The sequence below is a fragment of the Tenrec ecaudatus genome, chromosome 4 (genome assembly GCF_050624435.1).
Source record: "Tenrec ecaudatus isolate mTenEca1 chromosome 4, mTenEca1.hap1, whole genome shotgun sequence".
NCBI lineage: Eukaryota > Metazoa > Chordata > Mammalia > Afrosoricida > Tenrecidae > Tenrec > Tenrec ecaudatus.
The window spans coordinates 172892716-172919147 of record NC_134533.1 but is presented as its reverse complement, the minus strand read 5'-3'; the positions used below and the strand labels follow the sequence as shown (position 1 = coordinate 172919147).

The 26432-nt window shown below is 38.0% G+C and overlaps 1 protein-coding gene across 6 annotated transcripts in view; it reads left to right on the top strand.

Annotated features, from left to right (window-relative positions):
• Positions 1-26432, top strand: part of GOLGA4 (golgin A4) — a 120250-nt gene that overhangs the window by 5069 nt on the left and 88749 nt on the right. For 3 of the 6 annotated variants that reach the window (XM_075547056.1, XM_075547057.1, XM_075547055.1), the window contains exons 2-4: positions 10172-10261; positions 14825-14923; positions 18595-18663. In XM_075547056.1, the coding sequence (XP_075403171.1) occupies positions 10172-10261; positions 14825-14923; positions 18595-18663 (258 nt within the window). Of the gene's footprint in view, positions 1-10171; positions 10262-14824; positions 14924-18594; positions 18690-26432 lie in introns of those variants that run through there. The other 3 variants (XM_075547059.1, XM_075547058.1, XM_075547060.1) reach the window with 2 other exon arrangements.

Sequence of the window (26432 nt, the reverse complement as noted above, 5' to 3'; positions counted from 1 at the left end):
TTTAGAAATACAGACTCAGGATATTATTGGTTGCTAATTTATGTGTTTGAAGAAGTAGGGGCTGATATATTTAGATAGTTGGTATAGGTTTCCTCTGCTCTTAGCTGTTACTCCCGTGTGGGAGGTCTAACTGTGAATGTGAGTCGGGAGTATGTGGGACCAGGCAAGCAGGCTTCTCTCCTCTGCCAGCCCAAATAAAAAGGGTCCTACTTTGAAAGGTGGCTCCAGAGGTACATCGTGAGAGTTAAAGGGCGTGCTACTTATAATTATTTAGAACATAAATCATTGTAACTTGGAACTGCCTTGGACAACCTGGAGTGTATAGTCACTCTACTGCTCTATGGCATTTACTTAGCCCTGCTGGTGGAGCTCCATCTCCCCCAGGCAAATTGCTCCCTCTATTTGGCAGATAGTTCTTTTTTCATCCTGGGGATGTGTTTGGGTTAACCCCAAATCCCTGTTTGGCATGCAAACTCTTAATGAACCCCGTGAGAGCAATAATGGGAACAATACTCTTTCAGGCCTAGTATTCTGAACCTGTGATCTTTTTTTGTCTTTCCCTGTTGGAAAAAGTGGCTGCTGCTTACCATGTTTGGAATCATGGCTATTTTTGCGCTAATTTTCCACCAACTTGGATCCCTTTGCCTTTGATTCCTTAAATAATTGTCATTTTCTTTCTTTCTGACCAATTTGAATATTTACCCTCCAACTTTGGATTTACCAATTAGTCTTCATGGCATGATGCACTTATGATTTTTACCTTTTTATTTTTAAAGGTTTTCAGAGCAGATCAGTTTTCCGTTTAGTAATCCCTACACGTTTTGTTTCATTCATTGGTTGCAACCCCCACGTGTAGCTTCACTCTGTGCACTTCCTTTTTGTGTTTTAGTTCCATTCCTTTGGATCTCAAAGGGCTGGTTGTTCTAATGTACTTCCCTAGTGTTGTTGATCACCCGTAGGCATGTCTCTCCTTTGGCTGAAAACTGACTCATGAGTGTGAGTTACTTTCCAGACTTGAAGAGTGACTGAGCAACTTAGTGTTGGGGGTTCCACCAAGTGTCTTTGGGGCCTTTTGCTTTTAAATGATTTTTGTTTGACCTTTTTCTTCCACTCTACCCAGGATCTTCTAACTTAATCCCTTCTAGAAGTGCTGGTAGTGGTAGCTGGGAACCATCTAGTTCTTCTGGTCTCATGATTGTGGACATTTATGTTTGTGTGGTTTATTAATCCTTTGGTAATTGTTTCCATACATCCTCAGTTTTTTAAAACTCTTCTTTCCTTCAAATATGGAGAGACTGTAGTTGCGCTTTAAGACTATAGTTCTTTTTACTGTAGATATTTTCTCTCCTCTTAAAAAGAGTTTTTACTAATTTGTTCTTTGTTTATACTTTTTAATTGTATTGGTGGTTTGGGGGAGACGGAGGAAACAAACAATAGTGTTCAGTTTATATTGAAATAGAAACCTAACTATCATCATGTAACTCTGAAATATTTGACTTAGGTAATAGCTGCTCAACAAACATGTATGTCTTAGATCAGCGGTTCTCAACCTGTGGGTTGCAACCCCTTTGGGGGAGTCAAACAACCCTTTCACAGGGGTCACTCGATTCATAACAGTAGCAAAATGACAGTTATGAAGTAGCAAGGAAAGTAATTTTATGGTTGGGGGTGTCACCACAACATGAGGAACTGTATGAAAGGGTCATGGCATTAGGAAGGTTGAGAACCACTGTCTTAGATTAAACTCACTGTCATTGGGTAGATTTTGACTCATAGCAGTCTTTAGGACAGAGAAGAATTGTCCTTTTGGAGTTTCAGAACTTTAAATCTTTGTGGGTGCAGACAGCCTCATCTTTCTCCCTTGGATTGACTGATGGGTTGAAACAACTTAGTAGCTCAGAGTGTAGCCCACTACATCAGCAGACTTTATTTTTCAGATTAGAAAAAGTGTTATCTGATTTTTCCATCTTACTTTGCAGAAACTGTTTAGGTGAACATTTACCACTGTGCCTGAACTTTAACAATAGCCAGTGTTGAGAATAATACTCCACACATTAAGGAGCCCTGGTAGTGCAATGGTTAAGTACTCAGCTGCTGAGTGAAAGATCAACAGTTCAAATTCACCAGCCATTCCTTGGGGAAAGATGTGGCAGTCTCTTTTCATAAAGATTAGCGCTTTGACAGTTTGTAAGTTCTACTCTGTTTTATAGAGGCACCATGCATCAGAATTGGCTTGATAACAGTGTTACTCTCTTAATTTTAATATTTTTATTGACAAATAACTCACATATCATACAATTAAATAGTTTAAACATATTAAAGAGTTGTGCATATATCACAACTTTTTGTACTCATTATTTATTTCTTTAAAAAAATCATTTTATTGGGGGCTTATACAACTCTTATCACAATCCATACATACATCCAGTGTGTCAAACACATTTGTACATTTTTTGCCATCATCATTCTCAAAACATTTTCTTTCTACTCATGACCCTTGATAATTTATAAATTATTATTATTTTGACATATCTTACACTGTCCACCATCTCCCTTCACCTACTTTTCTGTTGTCCTTCCTCTAGGGAGGGGGCTATATGGAGATCCTTGTAATTGGTTCCCCCTTTCTACTCCCGCTTCCCTCCTCCCTCCTGGTATGGCCACTCTCACCACTGGGCCTGAGGGGTTCATCTGTCCTGGATTCCCTGTGTTTCCCATTCTTAGCTGCACCAGTTGTACTCGTTAGTAGTTCCTCATTTTCCCCCAACCTCTCCCACCATAACCCCAAGAAGCTATTAATCCACTTATTGTCTCTAGAGATTTACCTGTCCTGGGTTTCATAGAAAGAAAAATGCACCAACCCTTCCCCTCCAAAGAAACACACCCTTGTCCCCCCCACCCCCAAACAACAGTAACAAAATATTGCCAAACCTCAATGGAATACTGTTTTCAACAGAAAATGATTAAATCTGTAACAAATTGAGAATGAGTCAAAAGAGAACAAATTGTAAAAGTGATAGAATTGAGCTGGGTTGCATGTATGTTATGTTAGCTCATTTGCCAGTGTGCTTAGTTCTTAGCAAGGCTGTTCACATGCGTGAGCAGCAGTCAGAGGGCAGTCCCTGACTGGGGCTTAATCCACGTGGAGACCCTACAAGAGGATGTTGGGCTTCCTTTGTCATCCGTAGCCTTCGCTACTGGGTGCTCAGAATTTAAGCTCTAGAACTATTTCTGCTTCAGTCTTGGCATTTATTATTGTAAATCTCTGGATGACACAGGCTGGCGTACTTCTATTTGGACTTAGTTGATGAAAACATTTTTTCTTTACTTAGCATCAACTGTTAGATGAGATTTAGCATGAGAAATAGCTAATTTTTTATCTATGTAATATACGTTTACATTTTATTGGATACTTTGTACCAAGCAAATAAGAAATCATGATTTTTAATGCGGTTCTTAGATAAACTTTTGTTTTCATTTTATTAAAGTGATGCATTACATTATATGGAAAGGCCAGGTACTGCTAAAAAACCATAATGTCAAAACAAAACAAATCATACATTATTTGCCTTAACCTTCCTGTTCCTTCTGGGTTCTTGTTTCTCTAGATATTTAACTCCATATTTCCAAATATTAAGCTTTAGTTACTATTTGGTTATTTTATACATTTGAAAGACTATTTCTTAACATGGTAGATAATTTTGAAAACATTGCTTCATTGTTATCCATTTGCATTGTTGCTGTTCAGAAATCTGCTACTGTAGTTCTCTCTGGAGGCTTTAGGGTTTTTCTTAAATGTTTGTCTGAAATTTCATTGTAAATGTGCGTTTTGTTGTTGTAGTGGACCTTCACTTGACCCTTTGACTATGGAAAGTTTTTTACAGTTAAATCCTTGAGAGTTTTTAGATATAGTTTCTTTCCTTTGTGTTCACTTTTCTCTCCTGGAACTCTAGTTAATTACATGTTATGCTTGCTAGATTTATAATTTTCTTTCATGTCCTATTTCTGTGTTTGTTAAGAAAATAAATCATTTTATTGGGGGCCCTTATAGCTCTTGCATCAGTTGTATCAAGTACATTTGTACATATGTTGCCATCATCATTTTAAAAACATTTTCTTTCTACTTAAGCCCTTGGTAGCAGCTCCTCCTGCCCTCCAACCCTCACGAAACCTTGATAAATTATGAATTATTATTGTTTTCATATCTTATACCATCCGCTGTCTTCCTTCATCCATGTTTCCATTGTTTGTCCCTCTGGAGGTTGGGGTGTGTGTCGAGCATTGATTGTGGATTCAAGGAAGATCGAATCCCTGACAACTTCAATCTTTTCTCTGTTTAGCAAGATGTTACCTATTGGTCCAGTTGTGAAGGTTTGGGTATGTGAGTAGTAAAATCCTCAGCCCTGCTTCCTGAGAGTTGACAATTAAGACCTACTGTATATACTAGAGTTTCAGTCGACCCGAATATCAGCCGAGACACCTAATTTTACCACAAAAACATTCTGAATGTTACTTTGAGGACTAAGGTGTACCTGCCCCAAGTCATGGTATCTTCAAATATCTCATATGCTTGTGAAAGTTGAATATTGAATAAGGAGTATCAATACATTTGAATAATGGTGCTGGCAAAGAATAGTGAAAATACCGTGGAACAAAAAAACAAATAGATCAGTGGTGAAAACATACATTCTGGGTTGTTAATAGATTGAATTGTGTTTTCCCAAAATATATTTTGTAATTACAAAACTTTATATCTTTGATTAAAATCCCTTTTGGGAGTGGGTTTTCTTGGTATGTTAATGAGACATTAGGGTGTGTCATGAGTCACTCTTTTCAGATCTGAAAGGAGATGAATGAAGCAGAGATGGGATGGTAAGTGCTAAGCCATATGAAGTCACCAAGCAACCAGTGAACACAGACAGAGCTTCTTTTAGAGCTGACAGAGAAAGCCTGACTCAAAGCTGGTGCCCCGAATTTGGACTTCTAGCTTCCTAAATTTAGAAGAAAGTAAATTTCTGTTCATTTAAACCTCCTGCTTGTGGTGGGTCTGTCATAGCAAAGCTGGATAACTACACAGAATTTATCCGTGGTGTGGGAAGGGACAGAGTAAAAAGAAGTCACGTGCTTGCTGTGCTTGTGCCGGAGCAACGCTTCATCCATTTGGGACATACCTGAGAACTGGGAAATCAACGAGAACACCTGAACAGCCAAAATGTCAAGGTCACCAAGCTCACATTCTTTAGCTAATAAATTACCAATAAGAAGAAACCAACACTAATTTCTTCATTAGAACCTCATTTAGAGCTTACTTTGTAGATAATTCCAGTAAAAGTTATCTAGTTTTTGAACTAGTAACAGGCTAAAATAGGTGTAAGAAATGTTATTATGTAGCACGTTGACGGGTGACAGCTGACCGATAAATATATAACATAAACATTTTTATATTCAAACCCAATCCACTCTGTTGCTGTTAATTGATCCCAACTCAAGAGCAATCCTATGGATCAAGTAGAACTGCACCACCGAGTTTCCAAGGCTGTAATATATAGGAAGCAGACTTGTCCCATCTTTCTCCCTTGGAGCTGCTGGTAGGTTTGAACTGCCATCCTTTCAGTTAGCAGCAAAATTTAACCTTATGTTAATTTTGTCCCAAAAAATGGAATTAGTTGATTTTGTAAAGCTAGTTTCAAGACAAACCTCATTGGTACCCGAGGAGGTTGTATATAAAAGGAGTTTGTAACGTTCATGGAAAATGCATGTTTTGAAAAATTATGCATGAATCTCAAGCTTCTTTTTTTACACCCAAATAAACTCATACTAGTTATAAGGTGTTTGAGCAGAATCTAGTTGGAAGCACTAATAAAGCAATTTGAAAGGTGCAGCTCCTATGAGAGCAACATGAACTCTGCTAAAATTGAACAAAAACAAATAATCAAATTTATGATGAAGTTTGAGTGGAAGAATGGTGTAATTATTGATGCTCTGCAAAAAGTTTATGTTGACAGTGCCCCAGAGAAATCAACAGTTTGCCCCTCCCCACCAGAAGAATTTAGTTCAAAGGACAGCACTGAGTATGCAGCTCCAGGAGAGGGACATATCTGATTGGAGCACACAGGAGCAGATGAAAGGGGAGGAGGAGAGAGCAGAGCACATCCTGAGCCACCAAGCCTTGAGGACAATGTTCCCGATTAGAGCAGCCAGTCCACAGACAGGACCACATGGCTGGCTCCACTATGCGACACGACATCCCTCATTGACCCTTAGCAGCCTTATAGGGGACAACACCAGAGACACAGTGTGGGAATTGTATCTGATCTGATCCGCCACATCAAGGCAAAACACTAAGGGGTGCAACAGAACAGCAGGAGAACAAAGCGGTGAGGTTCCCAGGGAATGACAAAGGTGGACTTTGGGGCTAGGGCTTGGTGCCCCAACAGACTGGACTGGAAAACACTCCTAAAGGCCAACAAGGCTTGAACTAAGTACAAGCTTTTCTTTCTTGTTTTGTTTTGTCATTGGCTTGTTGTTTTGTTGTATATTGTGGCTTGGTTTTGCTCTGTCTTGTTTTTGTGCATGTTATTATCTCTGCAGGTCTGTCTAAATAAGATAGGCTGGATGATCAATCTGGAGGAGAAAACAATGGGACCGACAGTTCCGGGGGGTCTAGGGAGAGGGGGGAAGTGGGGGGAAAGGTAGTGGTGTGAACAAACCCAGGGACAGTGGAACAACAAGTGATCCAAATCAGTGGTGAGGAGGGTGTAGTAGGGCATGAACAAGGGTAATGTAACTAAGAGGAATTACTGAAACCCACATGAAGACTGAGCATGATAGTGGGACAAGAGGAAAGTCAAAAGAAATAGAGGAAAGAGCTTGGAGGCAAAGGGCATTTATAGAGGTCTAAATAAAAGCATGTCCATATGTAAATATATTTATATATGAGGATGGGGAATAGATCTATGTGCTTAACATAAATATATATATATAAATATATACACATAGACCTATTTCCTTATTATATATAAATATATTTACATATGTACATGCCTGTATTTAGACGTGTACACATGCCCATTTGCTACCTAGTTTTTTTCCTCTATTTCTTTTTACTTTCCTCTTGTCCCAGTATCATGTTCGGCCTTCATGCAGGTTCCAGTAATTCCTCTTGTTTACACTGCCCTTGATTAAGCCCTACCAGGCCTCCTACATACACCCTCCTCACCATCCGTTTTAGACCACTTGTTTCCCTGAGTTTGTTAACACCATCTGAAAGCAATTTTTAAAGCTATTGGTTGAAGCCCATTTAAAGGTTGTGAAATCATTTTACTGCATTGGGAGCAGTATTTTTTATTTTTCTCCCTCTCCCTCCCCCACAATTTTTTATTTTTCAAATAAAAGAATAAGTTAGAAAATCTCTTGTCACAAAGGTTAAGATTACTCTATAAAACAGTGACTTAGCTATGTGAAATGGATTTTTGTTTGTTGTTGGTTTTGATTTTTTCTTGCTGTGGACCCTAGCCCCAAACCAAACAAAAACAAAAATAACAAAGAAACACTGTTCTGAAGAACGCTGAGGAAGTGTGTGCTTAACCCAGTTCTTGCAGTGCGTAACCTGGGCAAACTGCGTAAGCATTCTAAGCTTCTTATTTTCTCATCAGGAAATTGGAAATGATATCACCTGTCCTGCTTACCTTTCAGGTTGGTTGAGAGAATCAAAAGAGATAAAGTATTGAAAGCACTTTGTAATTGTAGCCCATTTATTTATTTAGCAGTGTCTGCTAACTGCCAGGTGCTGTGCTGGGTATTGCATTTGTTTTGAAAGGTAGTTGCAACCCCTGTAGCACAGGGTTTGAAAGATAAGTACTCCCAAGGTGAGAGTATTGTGGTTACACACAGGAAGGTTTTCTGCATAGAGTCAGGGTGAAACCTGAGTAGTTTTGAATGATAGTTAAAAGTCATAGTAGGGGACAAGACATTCAAGGCTTACTATTTGTATTTGTTTTCCACTGTTGCATGATATATTACCACACATTTAGTACCTTAACTCAGTGTATTATTTCACAATTCTGTAGCTCGTAAGTCTGGAGTGGAGCAATTGATTTCTCTGTTCAAGGCCCCACAAAACAAGGTGTTGTGGAGGCTCTGCTCTCATCTGGAGCTCAGCGACCTCTCCTAGCTACTTGGCCGTGGTGGAATTCAGTTCCTTTAGGTGTGGGACTGAGGCCACAGCCTGTTTACCAGGAACTATTCACAGCTCTTAAGAGAATGCCATAATTATTTTTGTCACATGGTCCCCAAAGAATTTTTGCTTTTTTTCCAGGCCAGTAAGAATGCATTTCTTGGCCAGAGGCTCAGGTGATAAAGTTGGATCGACCCAGATAATCTCCTTTGGATTAATTAAAAGATCAATTTATTAGTAAGATGAAACACATCTGCAAAATCCCTTTTGCTATAAAATGGTGACTTCTCTAGGGGAGGGATATCTCATCATATTCACAGGACAGGGGATCTTGGGGGAGGTCATCTTGGAATTCTGTCTGTAACACAGACTAAAGTGGCTTATCTCATTCTGAAATTGAGACCCATGGTCAGTTAGTAATTAGTTGGTGGGTAATACAATATTAATTGTGAGCCTGGATCTAGCCATCAGGCTTCCTGAAAAAGAGTTTAGAAATTTGTTCTCAGAATGACTGTGAGAATTAATCAGCACAAATTTGGATAAACTTAAATTCCTTTATATTCTTGAATGAAGGATAGCTCATTAAAGACTAGGCATCTGGGACAGGTGTTCAATGTACAGTTAGTTCTTTCTGCAGTGTTTATATACTTTATAATATCACTTCCATCACCTCATGAGGTTCTTACTGTTACATCTTCAGAGGAAGACCAACAGGTCAGTCAGGTCTCACCACGTCCTGTTACTGTTCTGACTAGGACGTACCCTTCAATTTAAAACATTCATTTGTTATTTTTAGATTACTATTATAAACTACAAAATTTGATTTTGTCAGTTTACCCACAGCTGATGAAGCTCTTAGTATGGATTAGACTCATTTTACGTGAAGGTGTAAGGCATAGGCTGAGTTAAAAAATGTACAGTGAGAATATATTTTCTAAGGATGGAAACATTACTGTTTCAGGCAGCCTTTCCTGCTACCTGGGTATTTTGGATAACTAAATCAGCAATCAGAAGAGTTCTTCAAGGTGATTAGGTTACAGAAGGAAGGGTTGGTTTGTAAAAGGCTATTTCCTCTAGTCTAGCACTTTTCTAATTATTAAAAAAAAATTCCCCCTCGGTGCCCGTTTTCCTAGAAACTCATTTTGTAATCATAGATATAAATGGAGCTCTTCTTCCTGCCTTCTTCCCCAGAGTGGCATCCTTTGAGGCATCTGCAGTTGGAACCTAAGGACTAGCTAGCAATATTTGAACACTGTGGCTGTGAGTTTTAGGTGGATTTGCTGAATTTGCCTCAACTAAAGTGAAAGCTATTTTAAAAATCCTCTACACAGTTCTAATTCATCTCAGTCCTGGATAAATACTGGACTGTTTCTGTCTTTTGACTACTGTGAATACTGCTGCAATAAACACTGGTGTCTAAGTAGCTGAGTGAGTCCCTCTCCTGACGGCTCTCGTGGTACAGATGACAGAAGCGAGGATGGCCTTGACGGAACTAAATTAACTGGCATCTCAGTAACCAACTGGGGATTTGAGAAGTGGGGAGGTGCTCTTTACACATATGAATTTCATGGTATTGGATGTTAGAGCCTTTAAAATGTGAACGGAAAACATTAAAAAATAAATCTTTGATTTTAGAATTAATTTTGATTTATAGAGAAGTTATAAAGATGGTTAAAAGAGATTCCATACATTCCCTCACCCAGTGCCATTATCCCTAATGTTATCACTGTAACATTACACGTAACAACCCTGTTTTATAGTTCAGAGCACACTGCCTTCACAAAGGAAGTGTGAGCTGAAATCATGGTTGTGGTTTGTCACAGAGGCAGCCCAGGGGTCCAGTACATAGCCTGGTTGATTATGTTTTCGTGATCTATTTCTTCTTCTCATGTGTGCTCTTTCCTTTTTCATATCTTTGAACTTGGACTGAGAGAAGGACCCAAATGAAATAGTCAATGTAGTCTTTCTAATTTGTACAATTATTTTAAAATCTAGGCATCCTCCAATTCATCAACACCAACAAGAAGTAGAAGCAGGACATCTTCAATTACAGAGCAACTTGATGATGGTACACCCGATAGAGAGGTAAGATTGGAGTTTCTCTAATATTTATTCTAAAATGTGATAATTGATAATACAATAGGAAATTATTTTTACAGATCAGTAATTTAATTCCTAGGTATTGTTTTTATTAATAACATTTTTAAAAAACAGGAGTTATGGTTCTGTAAAGTGTGTGTGTGTGTGTGTGTGTGTTTTAAGAACCTTAATTTGAGAGGATAAATACTCTGCACTTAGTATATCAAGTTTTGTAATCTGCTAACAATAAATTTGTGTGTTCAACCTAGCATATAGGAAAGAGCCCTGCATTTTCAACGTAGTAAATGGAAACTCATGAGTAAAGGAAGTGGTTCTGTATAACTAGCCACTGCCATTGAGGTTAGGTATTTGCAACGCCCAGTGCCCCTGCCCTGTGACGGACAACAGAGATATGGGAAAGTGGACACAGCACACATTTTCAAATCAGTGAATTATTCCAAAGTAAGTCTAGGGAAACGATGCCCTAGGTCAATACTATATGCTCCCTCCTCCCCCTCTCTTCAAAAGATCACCACCAGCCTTTGCTGTACTGACTTCTTTTTCTTTATAATTTTCCACTTCAGTGTGGGTTCTAAGTGTGAACATAGTTATACATTCAGGTGGCTTATTGCACTGAAAGCCAAACTGCCTTTGAGCCAATTTTGACTCACAGCCACCTCTATAGGGCATTTGAGACTGTAAATCTCTCAGGAGCAGACTCATCTTTCTTTGTTTTTTTCACATTAGACAGGGTGGTTAGGAATCCAGGGCCTCACCCACTGCCGCCAGGCCTCCAGGGGTTGCTTCATAACTGTTTTGGCACACAAATGCCTGCACTTTTGATAAATACTAAGGAGTAGTATAATTGGGAAAAGCTTGTAAATAGTTTGACTTATAGAAGATAATGCTGACTGTTTTCTGGAGTGGTTGTACAAATTTACCTTACCACAAAGAGTTTATAAGAATGTGTAGTAGTTTTTTATAATTTGAATTTGAATGTCTCATGCCTAATAAATAGATTGATCATTTTTCACTTATTGGCCTTTTTCCAACTATTATACTCCTTTGTACAGTACTTGTTGAAGTGTCGAGCCATTTAAAATAAATAAATATTTTTATTGGGGACTCTTACAGCTCTTATAACAATCTGTACATCCATTTGTATCAAGCACATTTGTACATATGCTGCCATCATCCTTTTCAAAACATTTTTATTCTACTTGTGCCCTTACTATCAGCTCCCCTTCCCCCCCTTCCTCTACCTTTTCACCCTTGATAAAATATAAATTATTATTATTGGATACTGTTGTTTATCACATTGCCTTTCTTACTGATTTTTAGGAGATTTTAAAAATGTAATGCATTTTTCATTGATATATATTTGGCAGCACTTTTCAACTCTGTGACTTGCCTTTTTATCTTCTTAATGGTGACTTCTGATGAAAAGAAGTTCTTCATTTTAATGTACTCCAATTTATTAAAAAATTATAAAATATTTTATTTTATGACTAGTGTTTTTTGTTTCTTGTGAAAATTCTTTTACTACCCTGAGAATATTTTTCTGTATTATCTTGTTTGCTTTTTATATTTAAATATATACTTGGAAATTATTTTCCAAGTGGACATTAAGTTTCATCCACCGCCCACCCCTTAGCTCCCCGAGTCTTGTACAGGTGTCCTGTTCTTTCCATGCTCCTCTTTGTGTTACCTTTTCAGAAATTAAGTGTTCATATTTGAATGAACTTGTTTCTGGACCCTGTTCTAGTCTTTGGTTTGCTTTATTTTTAATCCAATACCACACTGTCTTAAAAATATAGCTGTCTATTAAAAACCCTGTTTTCAGTAGAGAAGATCCTTCTACCTTGTTCTTCTTTAAAGTCTTGATAGTTCCATACACATTTTAGAATCAAATCCTTAGGCTCCACAAAATTAACTCGAAATGAAACACAGATATTTACAGCAACAAAATAAACCTAAAGGAATTTTGATTGAGATTGCAGTGGATTTACGGATTAATTTAGAGAGTTTCAAAATTACAAATAATTAAGGAATCTTCTCAGCATTACAAATTGAGCTGCAGTGCATTGTAGGATGAATTTCTAGGAATGAGATAACTGGGTCAAAAAGTGTGTGTACATTTAAAAACTTAATAGATACAAGAGGGCTTTAAAGGGTTCATGAAAAGTATAAAAATAATAAATTTCAGGTAATTGATAGGTCTTACTCTTTTTTAGTAGGTGTTCATATTTACCTTATGCCTTTTTACTTTTCTAGGATAGCAGGATCACAGGATTCTCACCCTCACCTACTGTCTTAGTTATCTAGTGTTGCACAAATGAACAGCCTTAACAAATACGTGTTTCTTTTTTACTGTTTGGGAGGCTGGAAATCCAAATTCCGCATGCTGGCTCTAGGGAAAGGCTTTCTCGGTTGGCTCTGAAGGAAAGAAAGCCATTATGTCTCTAGGTTCTTTTCTTGGGCGATCTTCATGCAGCTGGGCATTTTTCTGCCCCCATCTTAGATTCTTGGTTTTTCTGTCTAATCACTTTTATATCTCAAAAGAGATTGACTTAAGATATGTCCTACACTCCTGCAACTTTAACATAACAAAGATACCATATCCCCAAGTGATTTTATAACCACAAGCATAGAGGTTAGGATTGACAGTACATATTTGCTCGTAGAGCTGGTGGTGGGGAATGATGACACAGTTCAGTCCTTACCTTCCACTCTGTGACTTTAGGCAACTTACTTTACTTCCAAAAGCCTCAGTTTCCTCATCTTTAGAATTGTGAGTATTATACATATCTACTCTCAGGGTTGTTATGAGGAACATGAAAATACTATGATGTGTGAAGCACATACAAATTGTAGTTATTATTAAATAGAAAAAAAAACACACTTGAGCATCACAGAAATTAAGCTTTGTGGGGAGGCTAACACCTTCTTCAAAATACACCTGTAAATGGAAATTTGAAAACAAATGCTGTGAAGGCAGCCAATAAAATAAAATTTTTATCCCCAGGTAAAATTAAGGGATATAAATTTACTTCAAGTAAAATGAAAGATAACAGCAACCTGGAAAAGGTTTTAAAGCAACTGTCTTCAGTAAGACAAATGAAGGAATCATTTATTTAAGAACATAAAGTTGTGATGACAAAACAGAATACCCCAAACTGTTCCAAAAAACCAAAGCTAAAATAGATAGCTCTGAGAAAGAATCCATGAGAAATTCCAGAAGTAAAATAATGGAAATCAGAATAAAATTCAGACTGTTGCTACCCCCAAGGAAAACTAGAGAATTTGAGAAGAATGCTGAGCGAGTCTACCCAGAACAGAGACAAGATTAAGTCCCCCCAAAGACAAAGCTCTATGGATGTAGATCTGCCTCTCTCTCTCGCTCTGTATGTGTATTATAAGACAAGGTGGGTAGATTGAAAGTTTTCAACACGTGGAATTTTAAGTGGTCCTCTTGAATGTTCAAACACATAGCCAGCATGTTTCAGTGAGGGCCTAGGCCAAAGAAGTAGATTAAATTCTGCTTTAACTTGGGACCAAATTACGTTTTTGAAGGTTTTATTTGGAAATAATTATAAATTTGTGGAAGTTAAAAATAATGTATATCTATAAGGAGGCCTCTGTAACCCTTCAACTAATTTCCCCCAAATATGACATTTTGCACAACTGCAGTACTCTATCAGCAGAAGGAAATTGACATTGGTAAACTCTGATATCCTCAGTTTATTCAGATTTCACCAGACTTAAGTGCATTTTGTATGTGTGGTCTGTGTAATTTTATCACATTTATATATTTAGGTAGCCACTACCATATAAAAGTGTATTTTATTATAATTTTATAAGTGCAATTCAGAATTGTATGTACAGGAAATAATATATATATAAAGACTAGTATAAAGGAGCGTCCAAAAGTTTGTGAAAAAACTCCATTATTTTTCAATTCTATTTTCTATGAATTTTTGAAGTTCCTATGTACTGTAGAATTTGTCCTTAAAACTTACTATAACTTTCAATTACAAAAGTTTATTCCATATATAATTTATATATGTATGCATGTTTAAATAATGATTATTAATAGTTTTATGTGTTTTATTTTCCCTGTAAATCTCCATGCTTTCTTTTTAAATATATGAAAATGAATGGCTTAACATTTATGGAAGTTATGTGAAGGCTTTGTGTTCTTTACCATGCTTTTCTTTTTTTGGTCGGGGTGGGTATGGATTCTTATACCAAATTGCCAGAGAAGTTGTGTGTTATGGTGCCTATTTACATAAGTCATTTGCATGTCAGTAAGCAAGTTATTGTAAATTGAACTTTGAGGTCCTCTGCTGACCCACACGTCTTCCTTTCTGACCTTCCCCACCGATGCAGCATTTTACTTTAGGTGGGGCAGTGGGCAGGGGCGGGTGGCTCATGGTAGCCTCAGTCCACAAGGCTGTTTACACAGTGTTGTGCATGCTGAGTGGTGAGAACACTTTGCAACATGCTGTTACTTGTTTTTTATGGTTTGTTTTATTTTTATGCCCCTGCTTATTACACTGAATGAGACAGCTACTAGCCGGGATGATAGCAGAGCCTGCTTTTCTCTCTGAATATACTATTTTTGCTTTGGATCCCTCCAAACAGCTTAAAACACAGAGTGACAGTGTGGTGAGTTCTTCCACCGCTTTCTGCCTTCCCATTGTGGGGAAGCAAAGTCATTTGGTAATTCTAGACGCAAATTTTTAATGTTGCTTGCTGTTTACCATCACTTAAACCAACTTCAATGTCCTGTTGCTAACACTGCACTAAAAAAAATTAAGAAAAAGATGCTGAATTCTGATGGCTGGTGTGCTTCTTGCTCATTTTTTAACAGCAGCAAAATTACCAGTTTTCGTTAACGTAGTAAAGACTGCCTTCACTTGGTCTGAACGCATACGTTTTCCTCATACGGGAGCGTCTTGCTCATTACTTTTACGTGCATTGTTAGGCATCCATGTTGTGGTGTTGGCGGGAGGCCTAGAATGTTTGGAGACCTAACACACATTAAGGGAAAAAATGTGTCGCTATGTAAATGCACAATTAAACGACACTAAATAGGTAAGAAGATTCTACTGTGACAAATAATTTTCTTCTGGTAGAGTAGTAGTTTTCTGTGTATTAAAAATATGAAAGGACATACTTAATAACTACTTGCCTTCTTGCTTAACTGGTTAAAGTTATAAAATTTTGAATCTTGTTTTATATAATTTTATCTCTGGAAAGTAGATGCTCCCCCCCCCCTATTTTAATGTAGCCTATAAGATCTTAATTTAGTACAATTTAGAAATTTAGAGATGTTTTATTGTCTAGTAAGGGTAACTTTTGGTCACAGTGGACACTGAACCCTCCATTAATTGTAAAAGTAATTTGTATTGTCAAAAAGTGCTATAATAATTAGTGGAGGCATTATAACTGATTAAAATAAGTACTCAAAGAAAATTAAAGATCTCTAAGCTTATTTACCATATGTACTCGAGTATAAGTGCAGCTGAATATCAGCTGAGGCACCTAATTTTACCACAAAAACTGCATAAAATGTGCTGAAAAACTCAGTGTACACATGAGTATATATGGTCCTTTTTGTTTTTGTTCAGATAAGAGCTCAATTTTCTGCTAGGAGTAGAGGGAACCCATAACAGTACTTAGACCACAATAAAAATTCAGTGAGGGGTAATTTCATTATGCGTTTACCGACTGCTAATGCTGCCTTAATTCCGAGTTTTAAAAACTGAATCTCTACTTCACAACCCAAGATTTGCCATATCTCTAGTGCTCAATGGTTCTTGAAAGATTGGATAAATGTAACTGAAGACAAATTTGGCGGAGACCTGCGTATGCTTTTAAGTTAAATATGTGCAAATATCCTGTGAGCTCAGTGTTGCCTCTGGGACACCAACTGAACCTTGATAAAGGTTACGCTAGTTCCTCAGGCTTCTTTCTGGGAGAAGGCCCGAAGAGCTTCTTTACTGAAGCAGTGATTCCCGAAGGATTTAATAACCATTCATTGAGTCCCTACTACCAACCGAAATGTTAGCTCCTGGGGCTGAAGGAGGAAAATGCTCTGCCAGAGTTAATAATTTAGTATAGAAACAAACAAGTCGAATATCTACTTGTGGTAGATAGAAATTAAGGCTGTGTTAGCCGTTCCAGGAAGCCACATGGAGTGTCACAAGTAAAGGGACACTTGAAAGTTGAAAGATGGATTGTGATAAGAGTTGTATGAGCCTCTAATAAGACGATTAAAAAAAGTATAAATAAAATGTGACCAAAAAAAAGAAAATTAAGAAAGTTGAAAGCTGTGCTGGGTTTTGCCAGGTGGAACTTGGGAGAAGGTCTTCCAGAGAGTGACAGAATCTCTCATTTTACTTCCAGAGATTCATGATTTAAATGTACAGTATATGTTAGGCTAAGACGGATCTGTAGTGTGCTAAGGCCTGCATTGATTCTGCTCCATGGAGTGATACATGAACTATGTATGAGGAGAGTTCAAAAAGGTTAAGGGAAAATAGGAGAAAGAGATAATGCAGCTTTTCAACAAATGTTTTTCAGCCCCTCTCTCATATGGATAGGGGAGTTTGTTTAATTACCATGTTTGATATGGTAACATGGAAAACAGTTTGTAGACTGTGTTTTTGCATGAATCACAATCATGTGCCAACTTATTTACTTTACACTGAGTATGGACTGTATTGCCCCCCTTCCCTATCTTAAAGGGGTGGGGAGATAAAGGAACTCTTTCATTTCCCTTCTTGTCAGTGTAAGTGCTGGTTACTTTTGAGTGTACTGACTGGTCAAGACCTGTTGATCTTAAAAAGTATATATTTTTATTTTCTTTTATGCAGTATGCTTTTAAGGAGCCATGGTGGTATAGTGGTTATGTGTAGATGTATTGGCTGCTAACCACAAGATCAGCCATTCAAAACCACCTTGGGAAAAAGACGAGGCTTTCTATGTAAAGAGTTAGTTTTGGAAACCCACAGGTGCAGTTTTACCTTGTCCTATAGGGTCACGGGTCACTATGAGTCAGAATCAACTCAGTGACAGTGAGTTTTTTTGTTTGGTTGTATAGTGGACGATGCATTGGGCTTCTAACCACACTGTCATCAGTTCAAAACCACCAGCTGCTCTGCAGCAGAAAGATGAGTCTGTCTGCTCCTGGAAAGATGTAAAGTCTCAGACACTCAAAAGGGTAATTCTTCTCTGTCCCATAGAGTCGGACGAGTTGAATTGACTCTATGACAGTGATTTGATTTTGGTTCTTAAGTATAGTATACTTTTAGGGCTGGAAAGCATTAATTGTGATACCACTCAAATATATTCTGTGTATATTTCTAATTCTTTAAATAGTAGGGAACAGGACGTTAAAAGGTAGTTCCTATATTTTCCAGTCTGTAACTTTAATTAATGTCTTGAATTGGTGAAATATGAGAACTTTAGAAGTTTTGTAAATTGGAAGGCCTGCTCTACTAATATTTAAGAATAACCAAGATTAAATATTTGTTCTTGGTCATTGTCGAGATGAGGGGAAATGTACTGGTGCTATTTTAACTACCACCATATTGAAACATGACTACAAGATGCTTCTGTTTGAAACTTGGAAATTACTTTATTGGGGCCACCTTTGTAGCTCTAATTTTTAGACAGATGGTTAGTAAACTATGAATGCTTTATAGAATTTTGAATCCCAAAGAATCTGATTCATTCCCATGGAATCAGTAGTAGAATGTTGCTTAATTTAGAACAATCCTCATATCAATGGACCTAAACACAAGGTTTACACATTATAAAGAAGATATTTTTAATTAGAAAATTTTCTGAAAATTGTCCTAACAGTTTCATTTAGACTTCTGCTTCAAAAGAACACAACATATTTTTCAGAGCTTAGCCCAAGTACTTTGGAGTATTGTGTCATTGTAGGGCACAATTGACCTTAGAGTTGTTTTCTGCATTCTCAACTTGAAAGAGCTTGCTAACTGAATCCGTGATATTAATTTTGTCATGAGGGGGGAAAACTGGGGACATCACAATGTGGAGAGGTATAGGATGCGCTTGAAATAAACTCACTACGTACTAATCTTTGCTCTATTTAGATAGATATACATACATACGTATAATACAATGAAGCAAATTTTCTAAAATACTACTATACTAGTTTTACCCTGCATGAAAATATTCTTATAAATGCAGTTACTAATTTTAATATCTAAATGTATCCAATTGGTCTTAACATTTTGTTCATAACAGTTTTCCGTTGTTAGTTTTGTGTTTCTCTACAATGAGCACCTCTTTCTTCTCCTCAGAGTGCATCTGTCCAAGCCCTGAAGTCTCCCGACAGTATAAATGGAAGTGAACCGGCTGCTCTCCTTCAGGTCTGCTACTAATGTGATTTTAAATGGCAAGTCATTTCAGAGCATTGATCAGTGTGTGTTAACTAGTAGTTTTGACTTGACCCTGCAATTATAATGTCCAGTCTTTTGATCCAATATATAATATATGGTCTGCTAATTGTTCTTTGGGAAATTAAGAAAATAAGATCTGTTCATGCTGTATGTGCATCATTTGTATATAATGTAAGAGTTTATATATATATATATATATTTTAAATAACATTTTGTGATTTTAGTGAAAGTTTACACAGCAAGATAGGGTCCCATATGACAATTTCTACATGAGTTGACTAGTGACATTAGTTACATTTTTACATTGTAAAAATCAGCTTTCTCTTTAATTGTTTGTGCTCTGGTTCTGCTTTCAGTACTCTCGTTTCCCTGCCCCCGTGTCATCTCATCATCTTTGTTCTTTGATTGAAATGTTGCCCTTTTCAACTAAAAACTGATGGTTTTTCATTAGAGCACTGATCTACAACATCCTTTGTCAATCTGCTTTTCTGCTCAAAGGTGATCTCAGGGATTGTATTGATTCATGCTTTAAAGCGTCTCCCAGGACGATCATCTCAGAGTCCTTTAGTTTCATTTGGTCCAGATAGTCTGCCCACCACCCCTCTTTTTTTTTTTTTTTTTTTTAAGAATTTGAGTGTTGTTTTATTTTTCTGTCCCATTCTAATAGCAAGGGCCATTTATGCGGTCCTGGTCAGATTGGTCAATGGCAGTAAGCATGCACCACCTGCTGTCGTGCTTTTGGTCTTGAGGTGCCCTAAAAGCATTCTTGGAAGGTGCTTGATTATATCTGAAGAATATCTGTAGTTGTGCCCACATATATCTGTATTTACACATACATTTGTGATTGTAGTTCCTAGGTCCTGTTGCGTCAGTTCTGACTGTGAATGATGATGTGAACAGCGGAACGAAGCACACCAATCCTGTGCCAGTCTTACAGTTGTTGCTGTGTTTGGACCCATTGTTGAAGCCACAGTTTCAGTCTGTCTCTTTGAGGGTCTTTCCCATTTTCACTGATCTACTCTATCAAGCACAGTGTCCTTCTACAGTGACCGAAAACCACAACAAACCACTGTCATCAAGTCAGTTTCAACTCGCAGCGACCCTGGATAGGATTTCTGAGGCTGTAGATCTTGATGGGCGCAGGGAGCCTCATTTCTCTCCCTTGGAACAGCTGTGGGTTTGAACTGCTGACTTTGTTGTTAGCATTAATTTTAACATTAATGGCAGTGAAGTGAAAAAAATTTCAATGAACGATGGCTTCATAGTTATAAAAGATTATAGAGGGAGTTATATTGCAGGATATATGTAGTTACATAATTTGGATGGAGGATTTGAAGGAAATGGGGTTTCTTTTAGAATTTGCTTTATTACAGACTGTTTTACTAATAGAGAATTTATCTTTGTTTTAAAATGTTTTTAGGAGAGTGGCACTCAAGTGACATTCTTTTGACCTCTTTCAAAAAGAAAGAAAATTTTCACTTGAAAAAATGAAATCAAATAAAGAAAGAAAACTTTTCAGTTAATTCCAGACATAGTGATAGCAATATTTAAGATGGGCATTTGCTTGTATTGCCCATAATTACTACCATTAGTCTGAATCTAATATAGAGCAATACCTGGGAAATGAATATTGACAATTTGATTTATAAGATAATGATTTATAAACTAAACATAGTCAAAAAGTTTTGTCTAGCAAATGTATGAATGAAAGCTTCCAAAATTCTGTAGGCTGACAGCCTTCAGCGGAGATCCTCTTAGGTTTCAGGAAGGGGGAGATCCAGGTTCTGAGAAAGCCTATATCCCTAGACCTGTTGCCCCCAGTCTTGATTCCAAGTGCTCTCCAACTGTATCATTTCTGTGAGTAGCATGCTGTTGTTATTAGCTGCCATTAGGTTGACTACTGACTCATGGTGACCTCAGGTGCCATGGACTTGACCACTGTGATCCCATAGGACTTTCACTGGCTGATTTTCTGCAGTGGATCCCCAGGACTTTCTTCCTAGCCTGTCTTTGTGGAAGCTTTGCTCACACATTCTCCGCATAATAGCAACATGTGTCTCCACTGAAAGATGGCTGGTAGCTTTGCATGAGGTTGGATTTGAGTCTCCCTCAAGGAAGGTATTAACTCTACCAGTGAATCCCCAAAGTTCCTATAGGTGTGAGGAAAGGCCAAAGCTAAGACAAAAGGCAGATTGCTTATTATCTTAACTTTACAAAGAGGTTTCGCTCGGTAGATTTTCAGTAGTGTAATACTGACCAAACTAAAGTTACATGATTTACTCCTGGCCCAAACATTCTGAGAGAAGCCATTGAAAACAAAACATCATAACATAAAATGTATATATATAAAATATAAAAACACATATGTGATGTGTTCATTATACAGTTTTCCAGATTCTCACCAACCAAACACAACTTTGTTAACCACACAAAATCAAACAACAAATTACTTACACCCCAGAGGTCCCTGTTACGTGTCCTTCCAGATTTTGTGCTCACCCTCATGGGTAACCACTATCCTAATTTTTAAGGAGAGAGGTTAATTTGACCTGTTTTTAACTTTATAAAATCAGAAGCCTCTTTTGTGTCAGGCTTCTTTTACTTACTAATCTGTTATTGTTGTGACTGTACATCATTCACTCTCATTGCTGTCTAACATTCCGTTAAACTACATATTTAGTGTTTATTTAATCTGTTCTGTTATTTATAGTATCAGCAGTAGGAGCTGTTTTGTATAGTGCTTAGCGCACTTTATAGTATAGATCTTTACTGAACTTATTTGCACATTTCCATTGTGTACATCAAGATAAATTGCTCGATATGTTTAACTTTAGTAAATACTAGTGTAAAGAAGAAGGAAACATTTGCTTTCAATTGATAGCTGATGTTTATTGAATGTCATAGCTAGGAATGATTTTAAGTACGTCATGTGTTTCAGTGTGTTACTTTTCATCATTACCCTGTGATGTGAGTGATGTGGTTATATCCACGTTTTACATATGATTAAATGGGCACAGAGAGGTTAAATAACTTTCCCAGAGTCATATACGAGGGAGTGCCCAAAAATAAAACAAAAGGAAAAAAAGTTCTGCTGGGTGGAGCTTTCATCTTATGCACTCCCCCTCCCCCGCCACGCTCCTGCCCCCTAGGTGAGCGCCTAGTAACTAACTCTGAGTTAGTGCACCTAGTGCCATCACCTCGGAAGGTTCTCTCTGGTAAATGAATTTTTTTATAAAAGGAGTTTCACTTGAACCTCATTTTTCATGATGGCCGATTTAAGAGAACAGTCTGTGACTGTGAAATTTCATTTCCTGCTCGAGAAATATGCCACAGAAACTGCTGTGATTTTTAACATAGCTTACACTATGGAAAAAACTCAAGTGTAGGAGTGGTTTTCTTGTTTCAACAAATGTGGAATGTCAATGGATGACAAACCTCGTCTGGATGTCCATCAAAATCCTGAATGGATAAAAATGTGCACAAAATTTGTTCACTTGGGCTGGAAGACAGACAGCAGACCATTGAAGAGCTGGGGGAATTATCTGGACTATCTTGGAGCTTGGTTCAGCGACTTTTAATGCAAGATTTGGGAATGAGAATGGTCACTGCGATATTTGTACCTCGGGTTCTGACTGACCAGGAAAAAGAGCTGTGCTTGCAAAGAACAGCTTTGAATTGACCCAGATTTTCCCCCCAAGGTCATTACTGGTGACAGACATGGTGCTATTCTTCTTTTTTAAAAAACATTTTATTAGGGGCTCATACAACTCCTATCACAATCCATACATACATCAATTATGTAAAACACATCTGTACATTCTTTGCCCTCATCAGTTTCAAAGCATTTGCTCTCCACTTAAGCCCTTTGCATCAGGTCCTCATTTTTGGTGCTATTCTTATGCTCCTGAAAGCAACATCAATCAAGCCAGTGGAAGACACCATCGTCATGTTTCCCCAAAAAAAGCTTGTCAAGTGAAATCACGGATCATGACATTGCTCATTTGTTTCTTTGATGTGAGGGGGGTAGGGCTTTTGGAGTTCATTCTACCAGGTCAGACTGTTAATCAAGCTTTCTATTTAGAGGTTTAAAAAGATTGCATAACAGTGTGTGATAAAAAAGGCTTGTTGTGTGGCAGATGGGGAACTAGTTTAGCCACCATGACAATACACTTGTTTATGCAGCCATTTCAGTGTGCCAATTTTTTGGCAAAAACAACATGGCTTTCTTGCCCAATGCACCTTACTCACCTGATTTCACTCTGTGCAACTTGTTTTTACTTCCATGAAAGAAGAGGGACATGAAAGGACAGCAATTTCATACCATAGAAGAGATGAAGAGTAAAATGAGGGAGGTCCTGTCATCCATCCAAACACATGAGTTTGAAAACTATTTTCAAGAATGAAATAGCAGATTTGACAAATGTATTATGCGTAATGAAAAGTACTTTGAAGGTGATAAGGTTGTTTTGGGGCTTGGGGAAAGATTTCAGGGATTTTTTGGGGGTACCCCTTCGTAATTAGTCAGTAAAACTAAGACTTGAGTTCAAAATGTCTGACTACAAAGCTAAGTATATGATATAAATATAGCACTAACATTATATGAAATGTGGGAATAAGCATGTATGTGGTATTGTTTAATTAGTAAAAGTAATTTTTAATGCATTTTATTAGGGGCTCATACAACTCATCATAATCCATACATACATCAATTGTGTAAAGCACATTTGTATATTTATTATCCTCATCATTCTGAAAATATTTGCTCTCCACTTAAACCCCTAGCATCAGCTCCCCATTTCCCCCCACCCTTCCCTCTGTCCCCTCCCTCATGAACCCTTGATAATTTATAAATTATTATTTTGTCATATCTTGCTCTGTCCAACATCTCCCTTCACACACTTTTCTGTTGTCCGACCCCCAGGGAGGAGGTTATATGTAGATTCTTGTAATCGGTTCCCCCTTTCCACACCAGCCCCCTCCACCCTCTGGGTATCGCCACTCTCACCACTGGTCCTGAAGGGATCATCTACCCTGGATTCCCTATGTTTCCAATTCCTAACTGTACCAGTGTACATCTTCTGGTCTAGCCAGATTTGTAAGGTAGAATTGGGAGCATAATAGTGGGGAGGGGAGAAAGCATTTAGGAACTAGAGGAAAGTTACATGTTTCATTGTTGCTACCCTGGCTGGTCTCTTCCCCGCGACCCTTCTCTAAGGAGATGTCCAATTGCCTACAGATGGGCTTTGAGTCTCCATTCCGCACTCCCCCTCATTCACAATGATATGATTTTTCTGATGATGCCTGATACCTGATCCCTTCGACACCCCATGATCACACAGGCTGGTGTGCTTCTTCCATGTGGGCTTTGTTGCTTCTGAGCTAGATGTCTGCTTGTTTATCTTCAAGCCTTAAGACACCAGACACTATATCTTTGGATAGTGAGCACCATCAGAATTCTTCACCACATTTGCTTACACATCTGCTTTGTCTTCAGCGATTGTGTTTGGAAGGCAAGCATTATGGAATGTCAGTTTAATAGAACAAAATATTCTTGCATTGAGGGAGTACTTGAGTGGAGGCCCAATGTCCATCTGCTACCTTAACTCTAAACCTATACGTATGTGCACATAGATCTATTTCCACATCCTCATATATAAATATATTTACATAGGTACATGCCTTTATTTAGACCTCTATATATGCCCTTTTGCCTCCTAGCTCTTTCCTATATTTCCTTTTACTTTCTTCTTGTCCCACTATCATGTTCAGCCTTCATTTGGGTTTCAGTAATTCCTCTCAGTTACATTACCCCTTGATCATGCCCTACCAGGCCTCCTATAGCCTCCTCACCACTGATTTGCATCACTTGTTGTTCCCTTGTCCCTGAGTTTGTTAACATCACTTCCTTTCACCCCACTTCCCCTTCGCCCATGTCAGTCCTGTTGTTTTCTTCTCCGGATTGTTCATCAAGCTTATCTTATTTAGACAGACATGCGGAGATAATAACATGCACCAAAACATGACAGAGCAAAACCAAGCAACAAAATAAAACAAAACAACACCAACAAGCCAATGACAAAAGAACAAAACAAACACAATAGGAAAGAAAAAATAATAGGAAATAAAAACTTGTAGTTAGTTCAAGGACTGTTCGTTGGCCTTTAGGTGCGTTTTCCAGTCCAGTCTGATGGGGCCCCAAGCCCTGGCCCCAAAGTCTATTTTTGGTATTCCCTGGGAATTTCATTGCTCTGTCCCCTTGCTGCTGTGTTCTGCGCTCTTAGTGTTTTGCCTCGGTGTGGTGGCATCAGATTGTGCACAATTCCCACACAGTTTCTCCAGTGTTGTCTCCCGTAGGGCTATGGATCAGTGACGGATGTCGTGTTTCATAGTGGAGCTGGCCATATGGTTTTTTCTGTGGATTGGCTGCTCTGAGCAGGAATCTTGTCATCAAGACTTGGTGGACCAGGATGTGCTCCACTCTCTTTTCCTCCCCCTTCGTTTGTTCCCGTGTGCTCTGATTAGACATGTCCCTCTCCCTGAGCTGTAGATTTCAGTGCTGTCCTCTGAAATAAATTCCCTGGGGGAAGGGGCAGGTGTACACGTAGTTGGGATTGGGCCCGGCCCCTCAGACCTCTCCACTGGTTCCCTACTCCACGCCGGCATGTTGCATTCACATCTTTGAGCACTGGGTTAAGTCAGGTCCGTCTTTCCCTGTGGAGATATAAACAATACCCTCCCCTTAGGTGAATTAGATATAAACAATAATCCTCCCCTTAGGTGAATTAGTGCCCTGTGCCCCTGCACCCATTTCTTTTTAGTAAAAGTAAAATTTTAAGAGTATCTATTTTAGTTTCCTTTCTTTAATAATAATGGCATCTGCTATTGTTTAATTGAAAGGAGCCCTGAATGAGTTGCTAACTGTGGGATTAGCAGTTCAAAAAATCCAGCCCCTGCCGGGGAAAGCCAAGAATTTTTTTTGACTTGCAGCGCTGTAAGCACTTTATACAAAAGACCTTCAAAAAGTTCTTGGAAAAATTCTATTTTTCCATTAATCTTTTCAAGCCCACGCCCCTTCAGCCATATGGAAATCTTACAAGATAGGTATTATAACCATAATTTTGATTAGCCCCATTTTACAGAGGGACAAAGAGGACTGGAGAGGTTAATTAATTTGCTGAAGGTTATATAGAACATGCTGAATCACATTTCTAAGCATAGATGTGCCAGTTAAATTTATTCGCTTCTGAGAATGTCTTTGGCATTATTCGCTAGCTTCTCACGTACCCGAAAACAATATAGCTATTTCTAGTGTTCTTCAGACTTGCTTTACTTGTTTGTCCTGGTCCAGGTTATAAGAAGTTTGTCTGCTATGAACTGAAAAGTAATTTCCCTTATGGGTCAGAAGAGACTGGCACTGGAGTGCTTTATCAGGAAGGTGATTCTGATGGTCCTCTCTTCCAAGGCTTCCCTTCCCCTCCCTACTCCGGATCATGAAGGCAAAGTTAGCACATTTGGAAAATAAACTCAAGTACAGTATCAAGATTAAGTTACTTGAATCTTACCACTGTGACACTGTTAACTTTTGATGTTTGTCCTACACAATCTAAGTGTAGAGGTGTTTGTCTAAACATGTATTAATTAGAAAAATACATATGATTACTTTAAATAGATATTGGTGTGTAGTATCAATATTATTTCATAACTTTATCACCTCTCATGTGATAATGTGTCTCTTTCCA